The following is a 21,776-nucleotide window of genomic DNA, read 5'->3' on the forward strand; positions in this document are numbered from 1 at the left end:
GCGCAGCCAGCCAATCAGAAGGGCTGGCGGCCAGAACGCGACCCAACGGACGGATCAACAAGGGGGAACGCCTGTTGATGCGTTGACAGCGCACTCGTCGGGGGTGACTGCGTTGTCCACAACAAATTGGATCGACCTGGCGATTATTAGTGTTCGTTATTATCATCAATCATCAACCTCGTTCTTCTTTTTTCATCAATCATCGTCGTCCCTTGAGGTGAGTGCTGCTGTCCCCCCCCCATTCGCAGACTTTTTGATTTATCTATTTTTTTCTTTTTGTTTTTCCTTCTCCCTCCGGCTCCCACTGTTATTTTTTTTCTTTCAGTGGTCGGTTACTTACCCCTGAAACAAAACCGTACAGATCGTCTTGGGCCTTTCTTTTTTTACCTTCTCCTCCCCCTCCGTCACCCTCACATTCCTCACCTCTGGGATCTGAAACCCATTGATTCGACTCGCCAAAATGAGAGAAATTATCAGTTTGAACGGTATGCTTGGATCTCTACTTTCTGAAGACCTTTAAACCCTCGTTTTAATGCCGTGTTACTAATGTTTGGTGTTTGTTTGTTACAGTTGGCCAGGCTGGTTGCCAAATCGCCAACTCCTGCTGGGAGGTAATACTTTGACCACATGATGAAATGGGGAGGAAAAGTCGAATGATGGGATGAAAGAGACACATTGGACTGACATTCTTATTTTTCCTTTTAGCTCTACTGTCTTGAGCACGGTATTCAGGTATGTGTGATGATTGTTATCTTGACCGCTTCCCCCGCGTAGCGCGCCCCTTTTCCGTATATGAGGGAATTGACTGACGATTCTGGTCTTGCTGTATAGCCCGACGGTTACTTGACTGAGGAGCGTAAGGCTCAGGACCCTGACCATGGCTTCAGCACTTTCTTCTCCGAGACTGGTATGTTGTGATGTTTTTCTGTCTTCCACTACTGGTGGCCGGTGTCCGTCTGACGTGCAATCTTGGGCGTAGGCCAGGGCAAGTACGTTCCCCGTACCATCTACGCCGATCTCGAGCCCAACGTCGTCGATGAGGTCCGTACCGGTACCTACCGCTCTCTTTTCCACCCCGAGAACATGATTACCGGCAAGGAGGATGCCTCGAACAACTACGCCCGTGGTCACTACACCGTTGGCAAGGAGATGATCGACTCCGTTCTCGACAAGGTCCGCCGCGTGGCCGACAACTGTGCTGGTCTCCAGGGTTTCTTGGTCTTCCACTCGTTCGGTGGTGGTACTGGTTCTGGTTTCGGTGCTCTCTTGATGGAGCGCCTGTCCGTTGACTACGGCAAGAAGTCGAAGCTGGAATTCTGTGTCTACCCTGCCCCCCAGAACGCCACCTCCGTCGTTGAGCCCTACAACTCCATCCTGACCACACACACCACCCTGGAGCACTCCGACTGCAGCTTCATGGTCGACAACGAGGCCATCTACGACATCTGCCGCCGCAACTTGGGTGTTGAGCGCCCCAGCTTTGAGAACCTCAACCGCCTGATTGCCCAGGTTGTCTCGTCCATTACCGCATCCCTGCGTTTCGATGGCTCTCTCAACGTTGATCTGAACGAGTTCCAGACCAACTTGGTGCCTTACCCTCGTATTCACTTCCCTCTGGTTGCCTACTCCCCCGTCATCGGTGCCTCCAAGGCCGCGCACGAGTCCAACAACGTTAGCGAGATCACCATGTCTTGCTTCGAGCCCAACAACCAGATGGTCAAGTGTGACCCCCGTAACGGCAAGTACATGGCTACCTGCCTGCTCTACCGTGGTGATGTCGTCACCCAGGATACCCACAAGGCTGTCAGCGCCCTCAAGACCAAGCGTACCATCCAGTTTGTCGACTGGTGCCCGACTGGATTCAAGATTGGTATCTGCTACCAGCCCCCTCGCCAGGTCCCCAACGGCGACCTTGCCAAGGTTGATCGTGCCGTGTATGTTTATGCAATAATATCTACAGGAAAAAAGAAGAAAAGAAAAAGAAATGCTGACCGTTCTATAGCTGCATGCTCTCCAACACCACCGCCATCGCCGAGGCCTGGTCTGCTCTCGACCACAAGTTCGACCTCATGTACTCCAAGCGTGCCTTCGTTCACTGGTACGTTGGTGAGGGTATGGAGGAAGGTGAATTCTCCGAAGCCCGTGAGGACTTGGCTGCCTTGGAGCGTGACTACGAGGAGGTCGCCAGCGACTCCTTGGAGGAAGAGGAGGTTGAGCCCGAGTACTAGATGGAGTGTGTTGTTTGGCAGGACCCACAGACGCCATGACATTCAATGGTTCGCCCTGATACCGTGGCTGCCAGTTCTCCTCCCGTTTGTTGGTTCCATGTTGTGTTGGGTACAGGCGTTTTGCCAGCGCGGCTCTGGGTTCATGCAAATAGGAGAGAAAATTGGCTTAGCACAAACTCTGTTTTCTTTTTTGTTCGATATATTTTTAATATCCCCGAAGCAGCGATGAATTTACCGCTCGTTCACATACGCAAAACTTCTTTTTTGAGAATTAAAATGGTTGTAATTAATAAAAAAGAGAGAGCTCGTACCTGGTCGATCATGAACCACTCTGTAGCTACGGCTATCCTCAGATGAGCAGCCATTTTATATGTACAAGTCCAGAAACCGACAATTGAATATATGCAGCAAAAAGCGGCACCATTTGACCTACATGTAGATGTATGTATGCATGTGTCTTAGCCATCAGAAACAACGTGGGTGAATAAGCAGGTGTGGATTATTTGACCGCCCACCCTAAAGCTGCCGCTGCGGCTGCTGCTGCCCCCCCCGGACCCAAACCCAAACCTCCCTCCCTCTCCTTGTCGCAAGCCATAGCAACTAGTCGAACATCCCCCCTGTTTGATTGAATTCATCTTCATCCCCTTGGTATCTACTCGGGACTCATATCTTATTTCTCCATCCCCTGGCCGTCCGGCCCTTTGCTCCGTCATCTTCTCAAGCTGGCGCTTGGACCATCCGTATTGTCCGTGGCATCATCTTCTGGTTCGACTGACAGCAACTCCGCCTCGCTGTCTTGTCGGAAACGCACCTGATATCGTGGGGTAAACTTTAGAAAGAGGGGAGGCGTGCTCCTCCTGAGCTTCAATCATGGCTGACAATGGTGAGTCTTCTTTTATATTTGTCTTTATCTTCTTGCATAGTCAATCAGTGCAAAGCAACGGTCGCGGGGGAAGCTTCATCAGGAGAAGGACAACACCGGGATACAACAAGACTTGGAATGAGCGGAGCTGACGGATCTTTTTTCAACAAGTTCTAGCGACACGACAACCGAATCTGAACTTGACGCCGGAAGAGAAACGGATCTTCTACCAGCTCTTCCAGGCCGCAGACACAACCAACCTTGGCGTCATCACGGGCGAAATTGCCGTCCCCTTCTTCGAGAAGACGAAACTCCCCCCGGAATCTCTCGGTTTGGTACGTCGAGCGCTTTACGAAATGGGCGCACCTACTGCCCTATTGTCGGATCTGTCTGGCTAATATCATTTTTTGTGTCGCTCTACAGATATGGCAGATTGCCGACAAGGAGAACAGGGGGCTCCTGACCCCGGCCGGGTTTAGTGTTGTGCTGAGACTGATCGGCCATGCCCAAGCTGGCTTCCCGCCTACAGAGGAATTGGCGCTGCAGCGTGAGTTGTGGCTTGCTCAAAATCTTGGGGAAAGGCCCGAAGTGTTGACATATTGCTCTCATCTCTAGCCGGACCGCTGCCTAGGTTCGACGGCATCGTAGTAGACACTTCCCCAGCTCCCCGTGATGCGGGCACGACCAGCCCTCCCCCAAGTGCTGGCGGACCTATTCGAGTGCCTCCCCTGAATCCTGATGATGTCAACAAGTTCACATCTTTGTTTGAGAAGTCGGACGTAAACAGAAGTGGGGTTATTGCAGGCATGTCCCCGAATACGCTATCACCATCAGCTGTTAGATTCGGACTTCAGACTAACAATCTTGTGTACAGGCGAAACTGCAAAACAAATCTTCGAACGTGCGAGACTACCAAACGAGATTCTAGGCAGAATATGGAATTTGTCGGACACGAAGCAACGAGGGGCCCTGGATACGACCGAGTTCATCATTGCCATGCACCTCTTGACCTCTTACAAATCGGGCGCTATGCGAGGTATTCCCCAGACATTGCCCCCCGGATTTTATGAAGCCGCAGCCCGAAGGGGTCCAGCTCGTTCCTCCGTTGGCTCCCGTCCGGGCCTTGATGTTCCCCCTGTGCCCGCAATTCCAAAACAGTTCACGGGCCCTCAGCGAACTCAGAGCCCAGTCAGCAGACCGCAATTCTCGCCATTGTCTGCGCAACCCACTGGCGGAGATTGGCTCGTCACACCTCAAGAAAAGGTGCATTACGATGGTATTTTCGAGACAGTTGACACGGCGAAGATTGGCATGATTAGCGGTGACCAGGCTGTCGCATTCTTTATGAATGCGCACTTGCCCGAGGAAACCTTGGCCCAGATTTGGGATCTTGCGGATATTGACGCGGACGGGCAGTTGACGAAAGATGAGTTTGCTGTAGCCATGTATCTTGTTCGGCAACAGCGCAGCGGAAAGGGTCCGATGCCACAGGCAATCCCTCCCGCCTTGATCCCTCCAAGCATGCGCCCTCAGGCCGCTGGGCAGATTGCTCCTGCTGCTGTGCCAGCCCCCGCTCCCGTTCCGGCTCCCGCTCCTGCTCCAACCCCACGGTCTGCTGCCGATGATCTTTTCGGACTCGACTCACTCGCACCACCCGCTCCAGTACAATCTGCCCCTACCCAGATACCCCAGTCCACGGGAGGCTCGAACACACCATTCCAACCCCCGGGGTCACCATCTAGGCCGGGTACATCAACGACTTTCAAGCCTTTCATTCCTTCCTCCTCGTTTGGGCAAAGTCTGCAGCCCCAAGTCACTGGAACTTCCTCTGGTGCCCCGCCCACTGTTCGATCGCCTCCACCGCCAGCAGATGACCTCCTTGGTGACAATGACCCAGAGGAGTCCAAGAAGTTGACAACCGAGACTACGGACCTTGCCAATCTTTCCAACCAGGTCGGTTCGTTGGCAAACGAGATGCAGAATGTTCAGTCGAAGAGGACATCTGCGGAACAAAACTTGTCTCAGACCTCCCAGCAGAAGCGCGATTTCGAGGCCAGACTTGCACAAGCTAGAACAATGTATGAGCAAGAGGTTAAGAACTTTAAAGCTCTCGAGGAGCGTCTGAATGCTTCTAAGGCTGAGACCAACAAGCTGCAGCAAGAATTCGCGTTGATCGATGGCAGCAGGCAGGATCTGCAAAACCAATATGATCAGTTGTCCGCTGCCCTGACTGCTGATCAACAAGAAAATGCAAGCTTGAAGGAGAAGATTCGTCAGGCCAATGCCATTGTTGCCCAGCTAAAGCCAGCGCTCGAAAAAGCGCGGTCCGGTGCGAGACAGCAGAAAGGCCTTGTTGCTATCAACAAAAAACAGCTTGCCACGGTAGAAGGCGAGCGGGACAAGATCCAGGGGGAGATTGACAGTGCTGAAAAAGAAGTCCACCCGGAGTCTGATGAAGGCCCAGCTTCTGGAGGCGGTGCTCCGGCTGTCACCAGCCCTGCTTTATCGACTGCCAGTAACACAAATCCATTTTTCAGAAGGACGGCCACGGGCTCTAGTGACAATGTACTGTCCCCTCAATCTTCGAACGACACCCGAAGTGCCTTTGATAGCCTTTTTGGTCCATCCTTTGGATCTCCTTCAACTGCTACTCCCCCGCCTGCCACTTCATTCCGTGCTGAATCTCCTTCGGTGCCCCAGCAGAATTCGGCCAAATCTCCTATCACCTCGGGTGCTCCAACACCCTCTGTGTCGCCACCACCCACTGCTCCCGTTGGGTCTGAGCCTCCACCTCCTGCCCAATCCCGGCAGCTCACACCGAGCTATCTTCCCTTTGGTGATTCACAGTCGATGACCTCTTCTACTAAGGTCTCGCCACCTGGCAGCAGATTTGGAGGCCCTGACACTTCCGGGTTCGGTACTCCCGCAGAGGGGACTGCGGCTCGATCCCCTTTCGATGAAACGGAGGAGTCGCAGACGCGATTCCCTGAAATCCCGCCTATTTCCACTGGGCAACCCGGAAGTGCCCTCTCACCTACTAGTACCGGCGATGCTAAGCCAGCAGAGTCCAAGGAACAGAGTTTCGATGAGTTATTCGGCGGTATAGCACGCCAGCGTTCTCCGTCGCAGAAGGCAAATGATTTCGATGAGGCTTTTGCTTCCATGAAGCAAGGCTCAGGGTCCGGTAAAGAAACCGAAGCATCACCAGCCGCTGCTGGTGCCGGTGGCGAATTCCCCCCAATTCGGGAGATCGATGATGACGATGATGATAGCACGGATGATGAAGGGCCCATGGGATTCGATGACAATTTCACACCCGTTGCCCCGTCACAGCCCCACGAGGCACAGAAGGGTGCATCGATTGATGCGTCTCAACTGGCGGCTTTCCCCGCCCCGGGAATTGCATCACCCTCGGGCCAGCCTCCTGATGCCGGGTCTCAAAACAGTCCACCAAAGTACGAAGAAAGCGTCCCAAAGCAGGGGCCAGGTGATGTGCCACCTGAATTTAATGGCCTTGTGCCAAATCGTGCGGACCCTACGACTGCTCCCGATGCTCCTCATTCAGTGGAATCAACAACTGGTGCCCCAGTTATCAACGGCGAGCCACAGTGGGACAGTGCTGATAAAGGAAAGGCGTCTGCTGGTGGAAACAAGACAGGGGCACCCGATTTCGAAGCTGCTTTTGCTGGTCTCGATCTAGCTCCGGCAAAGGAGGCTGAAGATGATGACTCTGATTCCGATGGACCTGATCAGAAGACTACCGGGGATTTCGACTTTTCGTTTGACTCTCCATCACAACAGAAGGCCATCACACCAAACCCTACCGGTGGAAATGCGGCCTCGGAGTTCTTTAACTTCGACAATAACGTCAACGGATCCTCTCCAGGAGCCGGTGGTCAGACTGCGGCACCTCCAGCGGACCCCAATTCCAAGCCCGAAGCCCATGACTGGGAAGCTCTTTTCGCGCCCCTTGACAATGTTGGTGCCTCCGGAAACGCGGCTACCCCAGCCAGTGATAAGAAGGAGCCGGGCTGGGCGCTGAAGGGAGACCAGGATGAAGATGATTTGATCCTTCAACGATTGACCGGCATGGGTTTCCCCCGTGACGAGTCGCTCTCTGCCTTGGAGAAATTCGATTATAACATCGACAAGGTGAGTCCCGCGCATTTTTGATAATACATGTATACAGTCTGCTAACCGTGTTATCTCAATCACAGGCTGCCGACTTCTTGACTTCCAAGTCGTAGTCGTTATTCACTATTGCACATACTTTTACTTGACCCGCTCTCAACGATCTTTTTTCTTTTCCTTTCCTTTCTTATAAACCCAACCTACGTCGATTTCTTTGCATATTTCTTTTTGTCCATGTATATTCCCAAGCGGTGCTACTCTGATCTGTCACCTCATACTACCCCATGTAATCTAGAGTCTAGGACGGGAGGGAAGAAAAGGGTGGGATACGGAGAGAGTTCTCATGAGAAGTTACCCGGGGAACCAACCTAGTTACTAGCCAGTCTAGTTTAATTTCTCTAATTATCTATAGCATTCTAGCATCTTGCCATTTTGTAGTTAAACTGATGCCATTTGCGAACAAAGCAGTACGGAGTATGTACCAACATGCCAAGCATACTATATGTAGACTTTGTGGGGTAAGGCGCTAAGATTCAGCCGAGGTCGAGACCATTGGACCCTAAGATACGCGCTATCATTCCACTTTTATAGGCATCTACAATGTTCGGGTGGACACACTACATCGTTCTGGGAGCAGGGTTTATGACACCAATGGTCTATGCACTCTCATTTATAACAATCTGTAAAGTAAGATGATCCCTAACAAACCATTTCAAACACTGCTGGGATACTGACGCCGTGAAAGAGCCACCCACGTAAAGCTAAGACTCACAGTTGCCGATACTTATACCATGAAAATCAGTGAAAGACGAAAAGAAATACATCAAGACAAAAAGGATGGGGTGGGAAGTAAAGCGTAACGACAACTCGAGCTAATTTCAACAGGTACGGCGGCAAGAAGTAATACAAAACCAGGAGAGCAATTGAATGTTATAGGAAGCTTATCGTGGCTTTCATAGACATCGCAAATGCGTACCCTAAGATAGAATGGGCGGTATAGAATGAACAGTCTAAACCTTTGACCCTTCCTCGCTCTTCTCGTGCTGGGTTGACACGCGCTGCAATGCAACCACTAAATTAAGTTAGTCACAAAAGCCACAGGCAGAGAGCTTTAAACTATCTTACCAAAGTCTTCCAGAGAGCGCTGCTTTGCACTACCCTTAGGGAGTTTCCCATGCATTATGTTGTCAAATCCGACAGAACCCTGCAGCAGATAGTAAAGACCGCCCATGATGCAAAAGACACCAAAAGAGAAGATCCAGACGCGGACAACAGTAACAATGGAGGTCTGACCGCCGACGAACCAGCCAAAAATACAGAAAAACGTTGCGACAAGGTCCACTACCAGGATAGCTCCTGTGAGTTGCCATGAAGGGAGTGATGACCAGAAAGGGCCATTGGCACGCGTGATGAAAATAAGCCAATTTTCTGTCAGTGAAATTTCGAGGAATAGAACTTCATCCCGTCTTCCAAATTTTTGCACGATACCTCCATCGTGGCCACCCGTCAGCATTGTGGTGAGTGTGATCCATGTCCCAATTGCTAGGACAATGCCAAGCACGATGGACATGCCCCAGAGCTTGGGAAGGTTCCACTTCACAGGGGTCTTGGAATATGGGGCATTGTCGTAAGCGATAGCCAGTGTTGCAATGTCCGCAAAGATTGCAATGAAGACAACGAGCTGGAGATTCAGATTCTCGTTCATGATCGCAATCCAAAGTCCCAAGAAGATCTCAAGGTGCAGTGATAGCGCAATTCGGTAGACGACGTACGCATACATCCGGTGGAAGATTTGCCGTGACGTCTTCAATGCATCGATGATAGCAGATAATCCAGGTGCAAGGAAGACGATGTCTGCAGCAGAGCGGGCTGCATCTGAAGAGCCTTCAACTGCAATCCCAGTGTCGGCCTTTTTGAGTGACGGGGCATCATTGACACCATCACCCGTCATGGCGACAAGATATCCACGCTGCTGTAAGATCTCCACGACGTTATATTTATGCTGTGGGAAAACCTCCGCAAATCCATCAGCAGCTTCGACAAAGTCATAAACCTCAGATCCAGGCATCGTGCCTCCACCCCCAAGACCGAGGCGTTCTGCATTGTAGACGTTTGTTCCAAGACCTAGCTGACGAGAGGTTTCTCGAGCGATCCCGACAGCATCACCTGTAAGCATCTTGATGGAAAGCCCTAAGGTCTTTGCCTCGTTGATGGTCTTTGCGGTATCATAACGTGGGGGATCAGAACAAGGCATAATACCGAGTATCTCCCATTGACCCTCACCACGTTTGCGAGCAACACCGAGTGAGCGAAAACCACGAGTCGCAAACTCAGCCACCTTGTTCTTGTATGCCGTGTCGATATCCTCTGGAATTGGATGGTCTTCTTCGACAGCTTTCAAGACAAACAATGGCGCCCCTTTCACACAAATTATGCGTTCGCCCTGTGGAGACTCGACCAGAGCAGTGACTTTCTTGGAGACAGGGTCGAAGGGGTTAAATTCGAGCACTTTGTATTGGACAAGGGCACGCTTGGCACTAGGATAGGCGCGGAGTGCCTTAAGGAAAGCTTTGTCAATTGCATCTAGGCCTTTTTTCTTTCGTGAGGCGGCCAAGCATGCAGTCAACATAAGATCATTGGGGTCGACACCAGCTACTGTATAAGGCTCTGACAAGGAAAGCTTATTTTTTGTCAATGTACCTGTCTTGTCTGAGCATAGAATCTCAACGCCAGCTAGAGACTCAATAGCTGACAGCCTTTGTACAATGGCCTTTTTCTTCGCCAGGTATGCGGCACCGACAGCCATCGTCGTAGTGACAACAGCAGGGAGACCAACAGGGACACCGATGATGGTGATGGCCAGCGTAAACTCAAGGATAGTGACGATACTGTTTGAGCGATAGAAAGATGAGATCCAAACAACCAATAAAGTAATGACAACAAGAATCAGTAAGACCGCGCCGATTCCATTGAGCACTTCTGTAAAATGACCAGTACCGGAGGAAGCAGCGTTTACCAAAGCAGCAGCACGCCCAACAAACGTATTGTCGCCAATAGCTGAGATGGCCAATAGCGCATTCCCACGCTTTACGGCAGATGATGCGTAGCAAGTATCGCCTTTGCGCTTATCAACTGCTAAGGACTCGCCAGTGATAGCAGATTGGTCCACCTGGAGGAAGGAATGATCGGTCATTATTCGGCCATCTGCTGGAACAATGGTTCCCTGTTACCAGTAAGTTAGAAAAACGCAATATATTTGTGGATGGGTTTTATAGATACCTCCTCAATCTTCAAAATGTCCCCTGGGACGACTTCCGAGGCATCTATCTCAATTACTTCTCCGTTGCGTAGAACAGAAGCTTTGAGAGCCAAAGTTTTCTTCAATTCGTCCACAATTGATCCAGCTTGAAACTCTTGAACGAAACCGACAAAGGCGTTTAGAAGAAGCAGGGCACATATGACACCGAAATCGACCCAATCCTGGAGACCAGCGGCCAGAATTGCAGCAGCCTATTTACAGAGACATGATGAGTTTTATTTCAGATTCAAGAACCAGAAAGGCCAGCATACCTCCATAACAAATTGGATTGGGCCAACAAAGAAAGAAAAGAACTTCAGAATGTGATTCTGTTTTTCGTCCTTCATCTTGTTGAAACCATACTTTCTTCGGCGATTTATGACTTCAGTCTCGCTGAGGCCGTGTTGCAAGTTCGTCTGAAGCAGTTCTTCGAGGATATAAGCGGAGCTGATGGGTTCTTCCGATTCTTCAAGTCTTTCGTCAACATTTCCATTTCCATCCATTGATTCTAACTCGTCAATCAGCCTGTCCATATCCATATCTCCTTCATCGTCGCTGGATGCTCTCTTTTCGTCAGATGAGGCGGAGACAAATGGATTTTTGCCGCTGCCAGTCGCTGACTTGTCCTGACTGGCACGAGCCCTGTAAGGGCCTGAAGCTGTATTGTCGGACATTGAAAATACCGAGGGTAGTAAGGAATAGGGCAAAGACTAAAGTGTATAGGTATAAGTCACTGAAGTGATAATACGGACACGAATGCAAGATGAATAGGCTTGAAGTTGAGAACATAAGGAGATCTGCGAGATAAGTAGACCAGGAACTATAAGGTTGTCAGCAGCTGGAAAGAGCACAAGATCAAATGGCAGGAGGCTCCGATGAAGGCAGGAAGAATGAAGAAGGGGAAACACTGACATAAATCAGTCGCTTTTTGAGGATCAGATGGCAAGTACCGCCAACTGAGGAGAAATGCCTTCCCATCGTGGAATGGGAAGAGGATTGATGGGAATTGCCGGAGGAAGCTGGCCCTGCTTCTCGTGGTCGAGGATGAAGGGAGAAAGAAAGAAGAGTGACTGCGGGATTATCTCGAGGTTTCTCTGTAGGGTTCTGCCATACGAGTCTGTGTGCTCTCCCTTTGCAGGCTATTTCTTTTTTGGCCAAAACACCTCAGGCTGCCATCTCTGCTGAAAGACAAACAATAGTCCAGCAAGAAGCATCTATGCCATCTGCTCTCTGATAAGCCTTCTAGGAAGATATAACTATTATCAGAGCCCATTCTGATGAGTTCATGAATCCTATCTCACGAGAAAGTACACTGACTTCTGAGCATTTTGCACCATAGGCAATATCTCATGTCAAAATCCAACGATAGCAGGAAACCTCAAATCATACCATGTTTCTCATTCTGACACAATATCATCACATTTCCCTCTAGTCGTTCTTTCCCATACCATCAGGTTGGACATTGAAGTTTCGCTGTATCATCAGCCTCTCGGTCAGGAAACTTCAAGGAAGCACACAGCACTCAACTCAACACTGAATTAACTCCAACGACCAGAAATATAGTATTCAGTACTTTTATTCATGGTTCGATATCTTTATGACTCAGTTTTGTCTGCTTCTTCGAGCGGTGGACCAGGGAAGCCAAGAAATGGACTTCGACTCTGGTTTATCACAAGTTCTCCGGCAAATGACTACAATATACATACTTTCACAATAGCTACTGCTACTTGCATGTGACATAGGCAACTTATTACAAGAAAATATACTATCTTATATTGCACAGCGGGACGTAGCAGCAGAGTTAGCTTTTTCGTCCTCAGTGATGTTTATATTCTCCGCACCCAGTACCAAGGTATAGGTTTTGATGAAACGATAATTCCATTCGAATGCATAAAGGTAATAGCAGAAACTCTATATGACCCATTATCACAACCCATACCATGAAGCCGAACCCAGAATATCACACCTGAGGTAATTCTGACATCCGCTCTTCACTCTATATACACAAGTTCCAACCAATCAGAACGTCCTATGGCTGCTTACATAAACAGAGACCTCTCAGCGTCATCGCCGCCAAAATCTCCCTCGGATGGCAAAGCATTCCAACATGAAAACATAAAGCATCCAGACTCTGTTTCATCGTCTATTTGTGAAGTCTAAGTGGAATTCCTCAGAGCTGTATCAAAAATGCAGATAAATCCCGTCTTTTGAAAGTGTTGTGGCCAATCGCTCCGATTTGATGTCATATGTGTATGCCATTGGTGGTGCATCTCAAAGTCTTCTTGACTTTCTCATTCAAAAAATCAATTAAGAGCTATACGACTTTTGGTTAATTGAGCTTGACTCTATCTGAGCTGTTGTAAAAATCATGAATCGCGAAATCCCCGGATTTTACTTTGGTAAGTGACGACACCAAACCGTTCATTAGCAGTTTGAGTTATTCGAGTGGAGAATAAGTAATGTCAAATTTATGCTAATAAAAATCATCAGATCCTGAAAAGAAAAAATACTTTAAAATCCAGGCAAACCACAAAGCCGCTCCGGGGGCAAATTATTCGCAAGATGCCGTGAAAAGGAGACGCATAGACTATGAGGTCGTACTTTCTTTCGGGCCTTAACTTGGCTATTTTACTAACTCTTATATAGAAACACCAGAAAAAAGTCCAACACAATCAGAGGGTAGCAAAGGAGAAGATCAAGAAAGCTACCTCTTTGGCAAATCCTCTAATGGGGGTGGACAGAGAGATCGGAACGCGATGCATATCGAAAAGCGCTCGTCAAGAACAGCAAGGACTGATATACGCCAGTCAAGTGCGCCGAAAAGAGTTGCACCGATTCGAACCATGGCCAGATGAATATTCTATTAGACAGGTTCTCCGTAACCAACGGTCAGGAATCTTGATTGCCAGTGAGTCCAGCATTTTGCATGTTATCCGAACCATTGCTGATTATGGGAAGGTGGTTATCGTGGTGGTGAATCTTCTGTTTCGTGAGCTCCATCTCTGCTATGGAATGTCCGACCTTTGCGTGCTAATCGCCACGCAGAGTATGCTTTCCAGACTTTGATAAGAAAAGGTGGACATACAATCAGACCATGGAGCGAGTTCTTTTCAAAGAAGCATACAGGGTATGTCTGAGTTCATAGTATTTCTAATCGACCCTGGCACAAGAACCAAAACTGATGACTCTGTAGCTTGCATCTATCTCACTAAGCCATACCGGATATCTACTGTAAGTCAATCTTCATGCCTGGCATCCTGGATTGGAACCTGACAAGACCAGTGCGGCAATGGATAGCGGCCCTAGCGGTGACTCGTTCCTTGCGCCACGAATGCTGCCTGACCCCGACGAAGGAGGAGATTATCGATGGCCTCCGTTCTGTTCGCGCCTCAGCACCCCTTCCAATAGAATCCCACTAATATCTACCAGTCTCACACCCCGTAAAGATCCCCACCACACCATCACTATGGTGCACCGCTCCCTGCCCAGCAGGCCCCAAACCGCTCTTCGCAATTGGCACATCCGACGGATTACACACCTTAGAGGGCTTCGGAAGCCACTGGTCACTATCCAAACTACCCTTTCCCAACGACGTGGTATCAGGAAAACCAATCCTACACCGACGTATGGACTCATCCCATGCACTCGTCACCAGCGTGGAATGGCTATCTTCTGATGTAATTGCCGCGGGGCTCAAAGATTCCGCCATCTTCCTTCACGATCGTCGAAGTGGGGGAACTGCCACTCGCCTCCAGCACCCTCATGCCGTATCTAAGATAAGAAAGGTCGACCCGTATCGGATTGTTGTGGGGGGATTGAAATCGGTATGTCATCTCTCTATATACCCTATTTTTTATATGCAAGGGATTCTAATACCAAACCAGCTCCAAATGTACGACATTCGCTACCCACCAAATGGTCTACAACGTAACCCCAAACCAATGGATCGGAGACACACCTCTACAAGACCTTACATATCGTTCCGCGATTATTCGCCAGCAGCAATACCCGAATTCGACGTCAGCCCTGAGCTAGACCTATTAGCCAGTGGTAGGAATGCCCCTTTCCCATCGAGCAGCCCAAAGCAAGAGAGCAAGAAACAAATTAACAAAAATTTCTTCCATTCTAGCCTGTGACGAAAATAAGATCCGATTATTCTCCCTCCGAACCGGCGAGCAGGTCTCCTCGCCCTTGTCGAAATATCAGTACTCGTATCCCATCACTTCTGTCTGTTTTGAATCAGGCGATGGGTCTTCTTATGGACCCCAGACTCCGAGTTTGTTGGTTTGTGCTCGGGCTGCTGTTGATCAATGGATATGGTAATACGGGAACATAGTAATGATGGACATAACCATAAGTCTGTTTATAAACATGGATATCATTTATGGTATTGTATATTCCTCGATATCTCTAGGGATCTTATCCAGAACACGCTATGTGACTGAATTGAGCAAGGTATATTATTAAAGCGCCGCAGATACAGTCCAGCCATTAGTCCAGGCCACCAGCTAACCATTCCCCAACCTCTACGCCAATACTCTTGGCCATCTCCCCGATCCAATCCCCCGAAACATTCACAGACCATTTCTCTCCAGCATCGGAAGACGTATTCCCACTATTCACTCCAGTAGAACCTATCCCGGAACGACTGTCTCGACCCGCAGCAGGTACGACGAGACGTAGTCGTCGCAGCGTAGCCAGCTCCGCGTATATCGTATCCGAAATTGCACCTAGTCTGATCGGATTCGCGGGAGGATTAGGATCAATTGCGTGGAAGATTGCGATTAACCGCTCGAGAGGAAAGGGACGGGCTGTGAGGATAGTCGAAGGGCCGGTGATACCGGCACCGCCTCCCACGGCGGAAGTGGTAGCGGAGGATGTAGCAAAGGCGGACTCCAGGGTAGATTTGGTAATTCGGGTCTTTGTTCTTTTACCTTTACCTCTCTTGCTAGGTGTTGATGGGCCTTTACTTGCTTCGCTGATGTCTTCTGCTTGGGCCTTTGATAGGAGTTTCAACCTTCGGCGATGGTGAGCGCGTTTATTCCGCGCCGATAAAGAGGAAGAAGAGAATTTTGAAAAGAAAATCGTATCGAGTCTCTGGGGGATATGTGAAGCCAAATACGCCGATGTCAAAATCAGAGTTGGCAAATAAGGCAATGTCGGGAGAGGCGAAGGCGCAGAAACTGCAGCCAAGGAGGGCTTTCCGACGGCGGAGCGACTGGCAGCAGGGATGGATTCTTCAGTGACGATATGATGCACGAGGGCAGCTTCGCCGGAATGTCGAAACATGGCCCGATTCTTAACCAGGAGCCGCGAAAAGTCCCATTCTTGGTTATCACCAGGCGGGGCTTCACCGTTTGTAATTGGCGCCACGAATTGCGGCCATAGCCTCGCGCAGATGGATGTGAAAATGGGAATTGAGCTTGCCGTAGGTCCGACCAGAGAGTCGTATACAGTTGAGACAAAAAATGGGTATAGTTTGGTGGATACGTCAAGTGGCAGTCCGGCGACAGGAGGCGGATCCGAGTTCAAAATGATAGCAATTGCTTCTTTGCGTGTATAAGGAGGAAATAGGATATGCGGAATAGCTGCTGCTTGAAGGAACAGCGGTCGTGGCGTGGTACCAAGGATCAAAACGACGCTGAGAGATGGAATCTATTTTGGAAACCGTAAGCAAATCAAACATTCGAATCCCAAGTCCTGCGCAGCAGTAAAAAGTAACCTACCACTTCTCCCAATCTCGCAAGCGCCGACAGCAACGTCGGCGGCGCTTCCCGCTGTTTATCAATTCCATCCAAAACCAGCACGAACTTTTCAACCTTCTTCTTCCCTGGTGTCTCCGCGAGACATTCCGACAGCAGCACCGCGAGGGAACTAACATGTTCGCATCGCCCTTTTCCGAAGCTCTCCCACTCGTCTTTCCGCCCCAGCGCCTCGAGTGTTTCCCATAATATCTTCGTGAGGAGATGTCGGCCTGTTATACATTCTGTGCTTCGGACAATGGCATGCGGAACTTGGGCGGCGGAGAGGACGGCGCGGACGATTGTCGATTTGCAGGTTGCTGATATACCATGGACGACAACTGTTGATGGACTAGGGATTCCAGGCTGGTTATAAAAATTTTACAAAATCAGCAACTCCGGTCGGGGATTGAGCAAAGGGGGATATATCAAGGTCACTCACGCTGAGAAGGCTTGCGAGCTGCCTGGTTTGAATTTCTCGACAGGGCCATTGCTGGCTAAGTGAGCGACTGATTTCTATTGGAAGCATAGGATATTGTAGTTTATCACGAAATAAGCAATTGGTGCGATATCAATTAAACAAAGGATGCTTGCGACTTGGAATTGGTGGACATTGGGATCTTGGCTTGAAGTTATTCCATCATCAAAAAGACGCGCCACTCCGTTCACATGCAAAGTCACGTGTGGCCACCGTGCAAAACGCGAAATCAATCAAGGAGAGACAAAGAAGTCTGGATAAGACAATTTAAATTACCTGGAGAGTTTAATTGTTCGAGAACAGATGATGCGAATCAGAAAAAAATCGTTTCCTAATGTATGGGTACATCTAGTCTACTAAACTGTGCTGCTGGAACAGACGCTGAAATGAGAAGAAATCATGCAACAATGATCTCAAGATGTGTGAAAACAGATAGGAAGAAATTGATGGATACAGCCATTTTGTCCCACATAGGATACAGAAGGCAGATCAAGTGACACACAATTGCTCCCTTATTTACATTCCACTGCGTCGCCCAAATAGTCAAGAATTGGCAGCATTGATAAACCAATTTAGATAGGGATATGCAAAGCCGCTTCTCGATGCAAAAAACAGCACAACATGATGTGAATCGAAAAAAAGGGAAGGCTAACAAAAGAAAAATGGAGTAAAAGCACAGATGGTGATAAGAAAAAGAACGTGTTGGAAACAAAGCACATGATTGAAGATCAAGCCTGACTTGCCGCTGTGCAATGGAAAAGCAGGATGAGTCATCAAAAGATAAATGATAAAGAACAAAGGCTCAGGTTTCTGTCATCAAAAAATCAGACGTCGTAGGCATGAACATCCAAATTGTGAAAAAAAGAATACAAGTTATGAATGCAGAAGGATGCCTCATCATAGACTGCATCGTATCGTCAAAAGAATCCAGGAAAGATGCAAGGCGGATTGCATAAAGATAAGATCTTGTTATGGTATCAAGTCGAGTCCCCCCCATTTGCTGACAATCTGTCAGGGTGGCCGTTAATTCATGAAGATCGTAAGCATCATCTCAAATATGGGTACAATTCAATGAACAGGAACGAGCAATCTGGAATGTAGCGCCATAGATCAGAAGTATGCGTACAGCTGATTCTGCGCACCAAGATTGCCGTTCGGCTGCTGAGCAGCAGTAAAAATACCAGAAGAATTCTCGCTAGCTCCGCCAGAGGGGGTGTTGGAAGCGCCACTGCCAGAAGCAGGCACAAAATTCTGATTTCCGAACTGGGAGCCAACATTGGAGGACGGGAAAGGGTTATGTTGATACATGAAGGGCTTCTGCGGTCCCTGAAGGGGACCCGGGAGCTGGGCGGAATTCATCTCGTTCGGAGTCACCTGTCCGCTGGTGGCGGCGCTTCCTCTGCCGGAGCCATCAGCTGCCATGATCTTACCGGCAATGCGACGGCCGTGCGGAGTCTGGCGAATCGAAGGCAGGATCGGGCGAACAGAATCAACGATCCGAGCTCTGGTCTCAGGATCGGCAAAGTCCATAGCAGTCTGAACGACATAGTTTGCAAAGCTGTCACGAAGCATCTTTTCGAGCTCATGCCCGGAAAGCATCTCGTCGATCATTTGACGACGGATTGAAACTTCCGCTGTACGAAGACACTTTTCGATCACATTGGAGCTAAACTTCTGCTTGGAGAGGGCAGAAATGTTTCCACGGAAGCTTTGGCAAAGGGGTTCGGTAAAGTGAGGCTCGGCAAGGTCCAGGATGTACTGCACGACGTAGTTGCCAAAGGGGTCCTGGACCAGAGCAAAAGCGTTCGACGTAATCTGAGCAATTAGGCGGGCTCTCTGTTCACCAGACGCATGGTCAATGCAACGCTGCAGCACACAGCATCCATGGCGGTGAGTGCCAACAACCACGCAGTGAGCACCCACAGCATCGTAGATGAATTGGGCATCCTCCGCAGAAAGACGGTTCAGGCACTTCTGAATGACGTGGTTTCCGTTCAAGTCCTGGACCAGATCCACAACATGTTCACCCAAGGCATGGATGACTGTCTCGGTCTGTTCAGAAGTCGAGATAAACTCGATCATCTTCTGCAGGGCACGAGTACCGTGCTGGTTAAGAGCAATCTTGACGAGTTGGGGGGCAGCGTTGTTGACAAGGGCAGTTCTTTGCTCATCGTTGGAGTACTCGAGCAACTTTTGACAGAGATAGTTACCGAAGGGATCTGTTTCAGAAAGTTAGACACACTAATTGAATTGACAGAGGGGTGATCGACGAACCAGTCATTAGCTCGACTACATGCAGATGAGTCTCATTGAAGATCATTTGAACATGCTCCGGGTTGCGCTCTTCCAACTTCCTTTGCAGATATCTGCAACCATGCTGATCCTTGCAAAGGCCATACAATTCGCCCTTGTAATGCTCCAAGGGGAAGTTTGTGAAGCGAGACAGCTGGGTAGCGTCGGCGTCGCCACCGCCGTTTCGGCGAGAGCTAGCTCCAGCTCCCCTGCCTGGGCTTTCAGCGAGCCGATAGTTACCATAAGCATTGTATCCTCCGTAGGGGGCAGCGGCAGAGTTATAGTTCGGGAGCTGTCCGTTCACCTGCACTGGGTTCCCCATGTACGCCTGGAGTCCGTACCCATAAAGGGGGGTCTGGAACGAGGCCAGGGGAGTTTGTGCAGCAGAGCCACCTTGAGAGGCTGCAGCGGGAAGCTGGGGGCCAAAGGGCGCAGCACTAGCCTGCAAAGTAGTCTGCTGGGCTTGAGAGCCCTGGAGCTTCGCTTCGTCACGTTCAGGGGAGTCTTTAGCCTGGCGGGTGTTGACAGCATTTGCCGGAATCCGACCCAAGCTGGCATTGTGCTGGTGGAACTGCTCAGCGTGGGTCTTGGGCGGAGTGACAGCCGTGTAGCTTTCGCCTTTGACTGTGGGCACATCGTTGGTCGAGTAGGACGACTGCAAGCCATTTGGACGGTTCGAAGCACCCGGGGCCATGCTGTCATGGCTTCCCTCATTGAACAGCATGTTTGCTTCCAGAGAATGTCTGGCAGCGTGGCGAGAAGAGTTGGTTACGCTGGAATGATTCTCGCTCGTTGGGCTTCCAAGCTGGTCGAGACGGAACATGTTCAAAGCGTTCTGTGGCATGCTCTGGTGCGAGGAGCGGTGGCGACTATGGGTATTCCAAGACTCTGGGTTTGGTGTACGCGAGTTGGCCAGGTCCAAAGCGTCCGAGTTTGCAGAAAGCTGGGTCTTCAGTCAGTAAATAATCAAGTGTTTTCTACCAAAAGAAAAGCGAAAAGACTTACCAATCCGGCTTCGTCCCGGCGTGACAGAGTAGGGAACTTGTCGTCAGGGTCCGTCAACTTGAGGTAGCTCTTGATGTCAGGAGTGGGGATTCGATCTTCTTCCTTCAGCGTTGCCCTGTCTTCCTCACTGTGAAGTAGATATTTGGCAGCAGTGAAGGTATCAAGACCAGACGGGTTGCTCAAGCCTGAAATGCTGGGACGGAATTGAGAGTTCATGCCAGTTGAAGGCATAGAGTAGCGGTGAATGCTTTAAAGAAGAGTTAGTAAGTGGAATGGGACGCAGCAGGAGTGATAGTGGGGTTTCAGAATTGACAACACAGGTGAAGGATATCTGAGGGGTTATGGGGTGAAGGTGGACAAGAAAACGCGCTAAGCAAGTAAGACGTGTGATGGACATTGAGGGAGGTAGAAGTGTCTTGTTATGGTCTCTGGTGGGAGCACTCCCACTGACGTGGTGGTGTCAAGCCACAGAGGGAGAGGGGCACACCCCAGACACAAAGACAAACAAAGACAAAATCCAGGCTGAAGGTAAGGTCAACTTACGAAGGTCCAGGACGGAATGGAGATGCTGGTTCTGGTCCAAAGTCTTCCTTTTCGGAGTTTCTACGAGAGCCAGGAACGGAGTGCACAGAGAATCTGTTGGTGGGAGTCTGGGCAGAAGCGTGGTTGACTTGACTTGGTGAAGTCACTCCAGAGGGGGCAAAGACGTTGAAGAAGCCTGGCGATGAGGTGACGCTAGAGGTTGAGAAACGAGTAGGACGAGTGAATCCACCCGGGAAGCCATTCTCACGATATTCGGGTGGGGTGGTAGGTTCGCTGACTGGTCCAGACAAACCTGCCTTTGCGAGGTCTCGAGCAAGTTGGTCCATTTCTTGCTTCTCCTTCTCGTGCTGTAGGTCCAAGAGTTTCATATCTTCCTCGAACCTCTTCTTCTGTTCTCGCATGTATTCTATGTGCTGACGCTTCTTCTCGAACTGAATAGAGTCAGAAACATACAGGCACAAGGGAGTGAGAAGAAGGGGAGAGCGGGGTAAACTCCAGGAGGCTCACAAGCTGGGACTTATAAAACTGGGTGGTATTCTGCAAGGTAGCAGGTCAGTTTGTTGAAGTGAATAAATGACAGTGACTACAAGGTGAAGTGAGGGGAAGCAGGGAACCCTGAGTGACGAAAACGCCAGGGCCACAACTACGAAGCAAGCATATTCGAGCTGCCAGAACATGGGGGATAATGTCGACAAGGTATGGCTGATAGAGCCGCGTATGGAGATGCTAAGCTTACCGATGACATTAGGTCTAGGTTATCCGGGGTTTGAGGCGCACCTCCTCCGATGTGATTCAAATAGCTCCACGAGGAGAGTTTACTCGAATCGGTGGTGAAGCGACGTTGGAGATTGGCACGAACTTCACCGGCCGGCCGCGAAAATCCCGAAACCAGGTTCGAGTGACCCGGGGAAAGAGAGCTATATCCAGGGAAGGGGGACTCGGACGGAGGCGAACGTGGAGAAGGGAATCGCAGCTCGTCGAGGCGCTCACTCAGCCCATTCTTGAAGGCCATGATGGGCAGGCTGGGAAAAGGTCGGGGCTATTATCGTCAAGAGACAAGACAGGTCAGAAATCATGAACACCATGTCACGTTGAACCACGAGGGCTTTTTATGAAGGGGGACAGGCAGGTGGGAGGGCCTCTTCAATTATAAAAACGCAATTGCACCCAGGACAGTGGTGACAAAAGCCAAGAGGAC

The 21,776-nt window shown here is 49.8% G+C and overlaps 5 protein-coding genes across 5 annotated transcripts; 3 read left to right on the forward strand and 2 right to left on the reverse strand.

Moving 5' to 3' along the window:
* Positions 1-392: 392 nt before the first annotated feature.
* ASPWEDRAFT_37675 (tubulin alpha chain) lies at positions 393-2,647 on the forward strand. The gene is made up of 6 exons (XM_040834736.1): positions 393-485; positions 571-611; positions 706-732; positions 832-907; positions 980-1,934; positions 2,003-2,647. Exons 1-6 carry the CDS (start codon positions 461-463, stop codon positions 2,226-2,228), a joined length of 1,350 nt encoding a protein of 449 aa, XP_040693497.1. The 5' UTR covers positions 393-460; the 3' UTR covers positions 2,229-2,647.
* Positions 2,648-2,790: 143 nt separating this feature from the next.
* ASPWEDRAFT_37676 (EF hand domain protein) lies at positions 2,791-7,696 on the forward strand. The gene is made up of 6 exons (XM_040834737.1): positions 2,791-3,111; positions 3,268-3,425; positions 3,514-3,637; positions 3,706-3,894; positions 3,965-7,242; positions 7,308-7,696. The coding sequence occupies exons 1-6, from the start codon at positions 3,099-3,101 to the stop codon at positions 7,335-7,337; spliced, it is 3,792 nt and encodes a 1,263-aa protein (XP_040693498.1). The 5' UTR covers positions 2,791-3,098; the 3' UTR covers positions 7,338-7,696.
* A 226-nt stretch (positions 7,697-7,922) lies between these two features.
* ASPWEDRAFT_66599 (plasma-membrane proton-efflux P-type ATPase) lies at positions 7,923-11,497 on the reverse strand (the record flags this gene model as incomplete). The annotated part of the gene is made up of 5 exons (XM_040838855.1): positions 7,923-8,293; positions 8,347-10,444; positions 10,501-10,731; positions 10,792-11,229; positions 11,432-11,497. The coding sequence occupies 5 exons, from the start codon at positions 11,495-11,497 to the stop codon at positions 8,232-8,234; spliced, it is 2,895 nt and encodes a 964-aa protein (XP_040693499.1). The 3' UTR covers positions 7,923-8,231.
* A 1,390-nt stretch (positions 11,498-12,887) lies between these two features.
* On the forward strand, positions 12,888-14,842 carry ASPWEDRAFT_49702 (uncharacterized protein; the record flags this gene model as incomplete). The annotated part of the gene is made up of 10 exons (XM_040837316.1): positions 12,888-12,918; positions 13,010-13,113; positions 13,166-13,427; positions 13,478-13,508; positions 13,565-13,646; positions 13,713-13,750; positions 13,802-13,899; positions 13,949-14,343; positions 14,404-14,569; positions 14,649-14,842. 10 exons carry the CDS (start codon positions 12,888-12,890, stop codon positions 14,840-14,842), a joined length of 1,401 nt encoding a protein of 466 aa, XP_040693500.1.
* A 168-nt stretch (positions 14,843-15,010) lies between these two features.
* On the reverse strand, positions 15,011-21,590 carry ASPWEDRAFT_105223 (uncharacterized protein; the record flags this gene model as incomplete). The annotated part of the gene is made up of 7 exons (XM_040827707.1): positions 15,011-16,174; positions 16,246-16,612; positions 17,865-18,957; positions 19,013-19,973; positions 20,036-20,282; positions 20,579-21,009; positions 21,315-21,590. The coding sequence occupies 7 exons, from the start codon at positions 21,588-21,590 to the stop codon at positions 15,011-15,013; spliced, it is 4,539 nt and encodes a 1,512-aa protein (XP_040693501.1).
* Between the last annotated feature and the right edge of the window lie 186 nt (positions 21,591-21,776).

This window comes from Aspergillus wentii (genome assembly GCF_001890725.1).
Source record: "Aspergillus wentii DTO 134E9 unplaced genomic scaffold ASPWEscaffold_2, whole genome shotgun sequence".
In the NCBI taxonomy this organism is placed as follows: Eukaryota; Fungi; Ascomycota; class Eurotiomycetes; order Eurotiales; family Aspergillaceae; genus Aspergillus; species Aspergillus wentii.

Coding starts and splice junctions, on each gene's coding strand:
- ASPWEDRAFT_37675 (XM_040834736.1), top strand. CDS start 461: ATGAGAGAAATTATCAGTTTGAACG. Junction 612..705: donor TCGCCAACTCCTGCTGGGAG/GTAATACTTTGA, acceptor TTTTCCTTTTAG/CTCTACTGTCTTGAGCACGG. Junction 908..979: donor CACTTTCTTCTCCGAGACTG/GTATGTTGTGAT, acceptor TCTTGGGCGTAG/GCCAGGGCAAGTACGTTCCC.
- ASPWEDRAFT_37676 (XM_040834737.1), top strand. Junction 3,426..3,513: donor CCCCGGAATCTCTCGGTTTG/GTACGTCGAGCG, acceptor GTCGCTCTACAG/ATATGGCAGATTGCCGACAA. Junction 7,243..7,307: donor TCGATTATAACATCGACAAG/GTGAGTCCCGCG, acceptor TCTCAATCACAG/GCTGCCGACTTCTTGACTTC.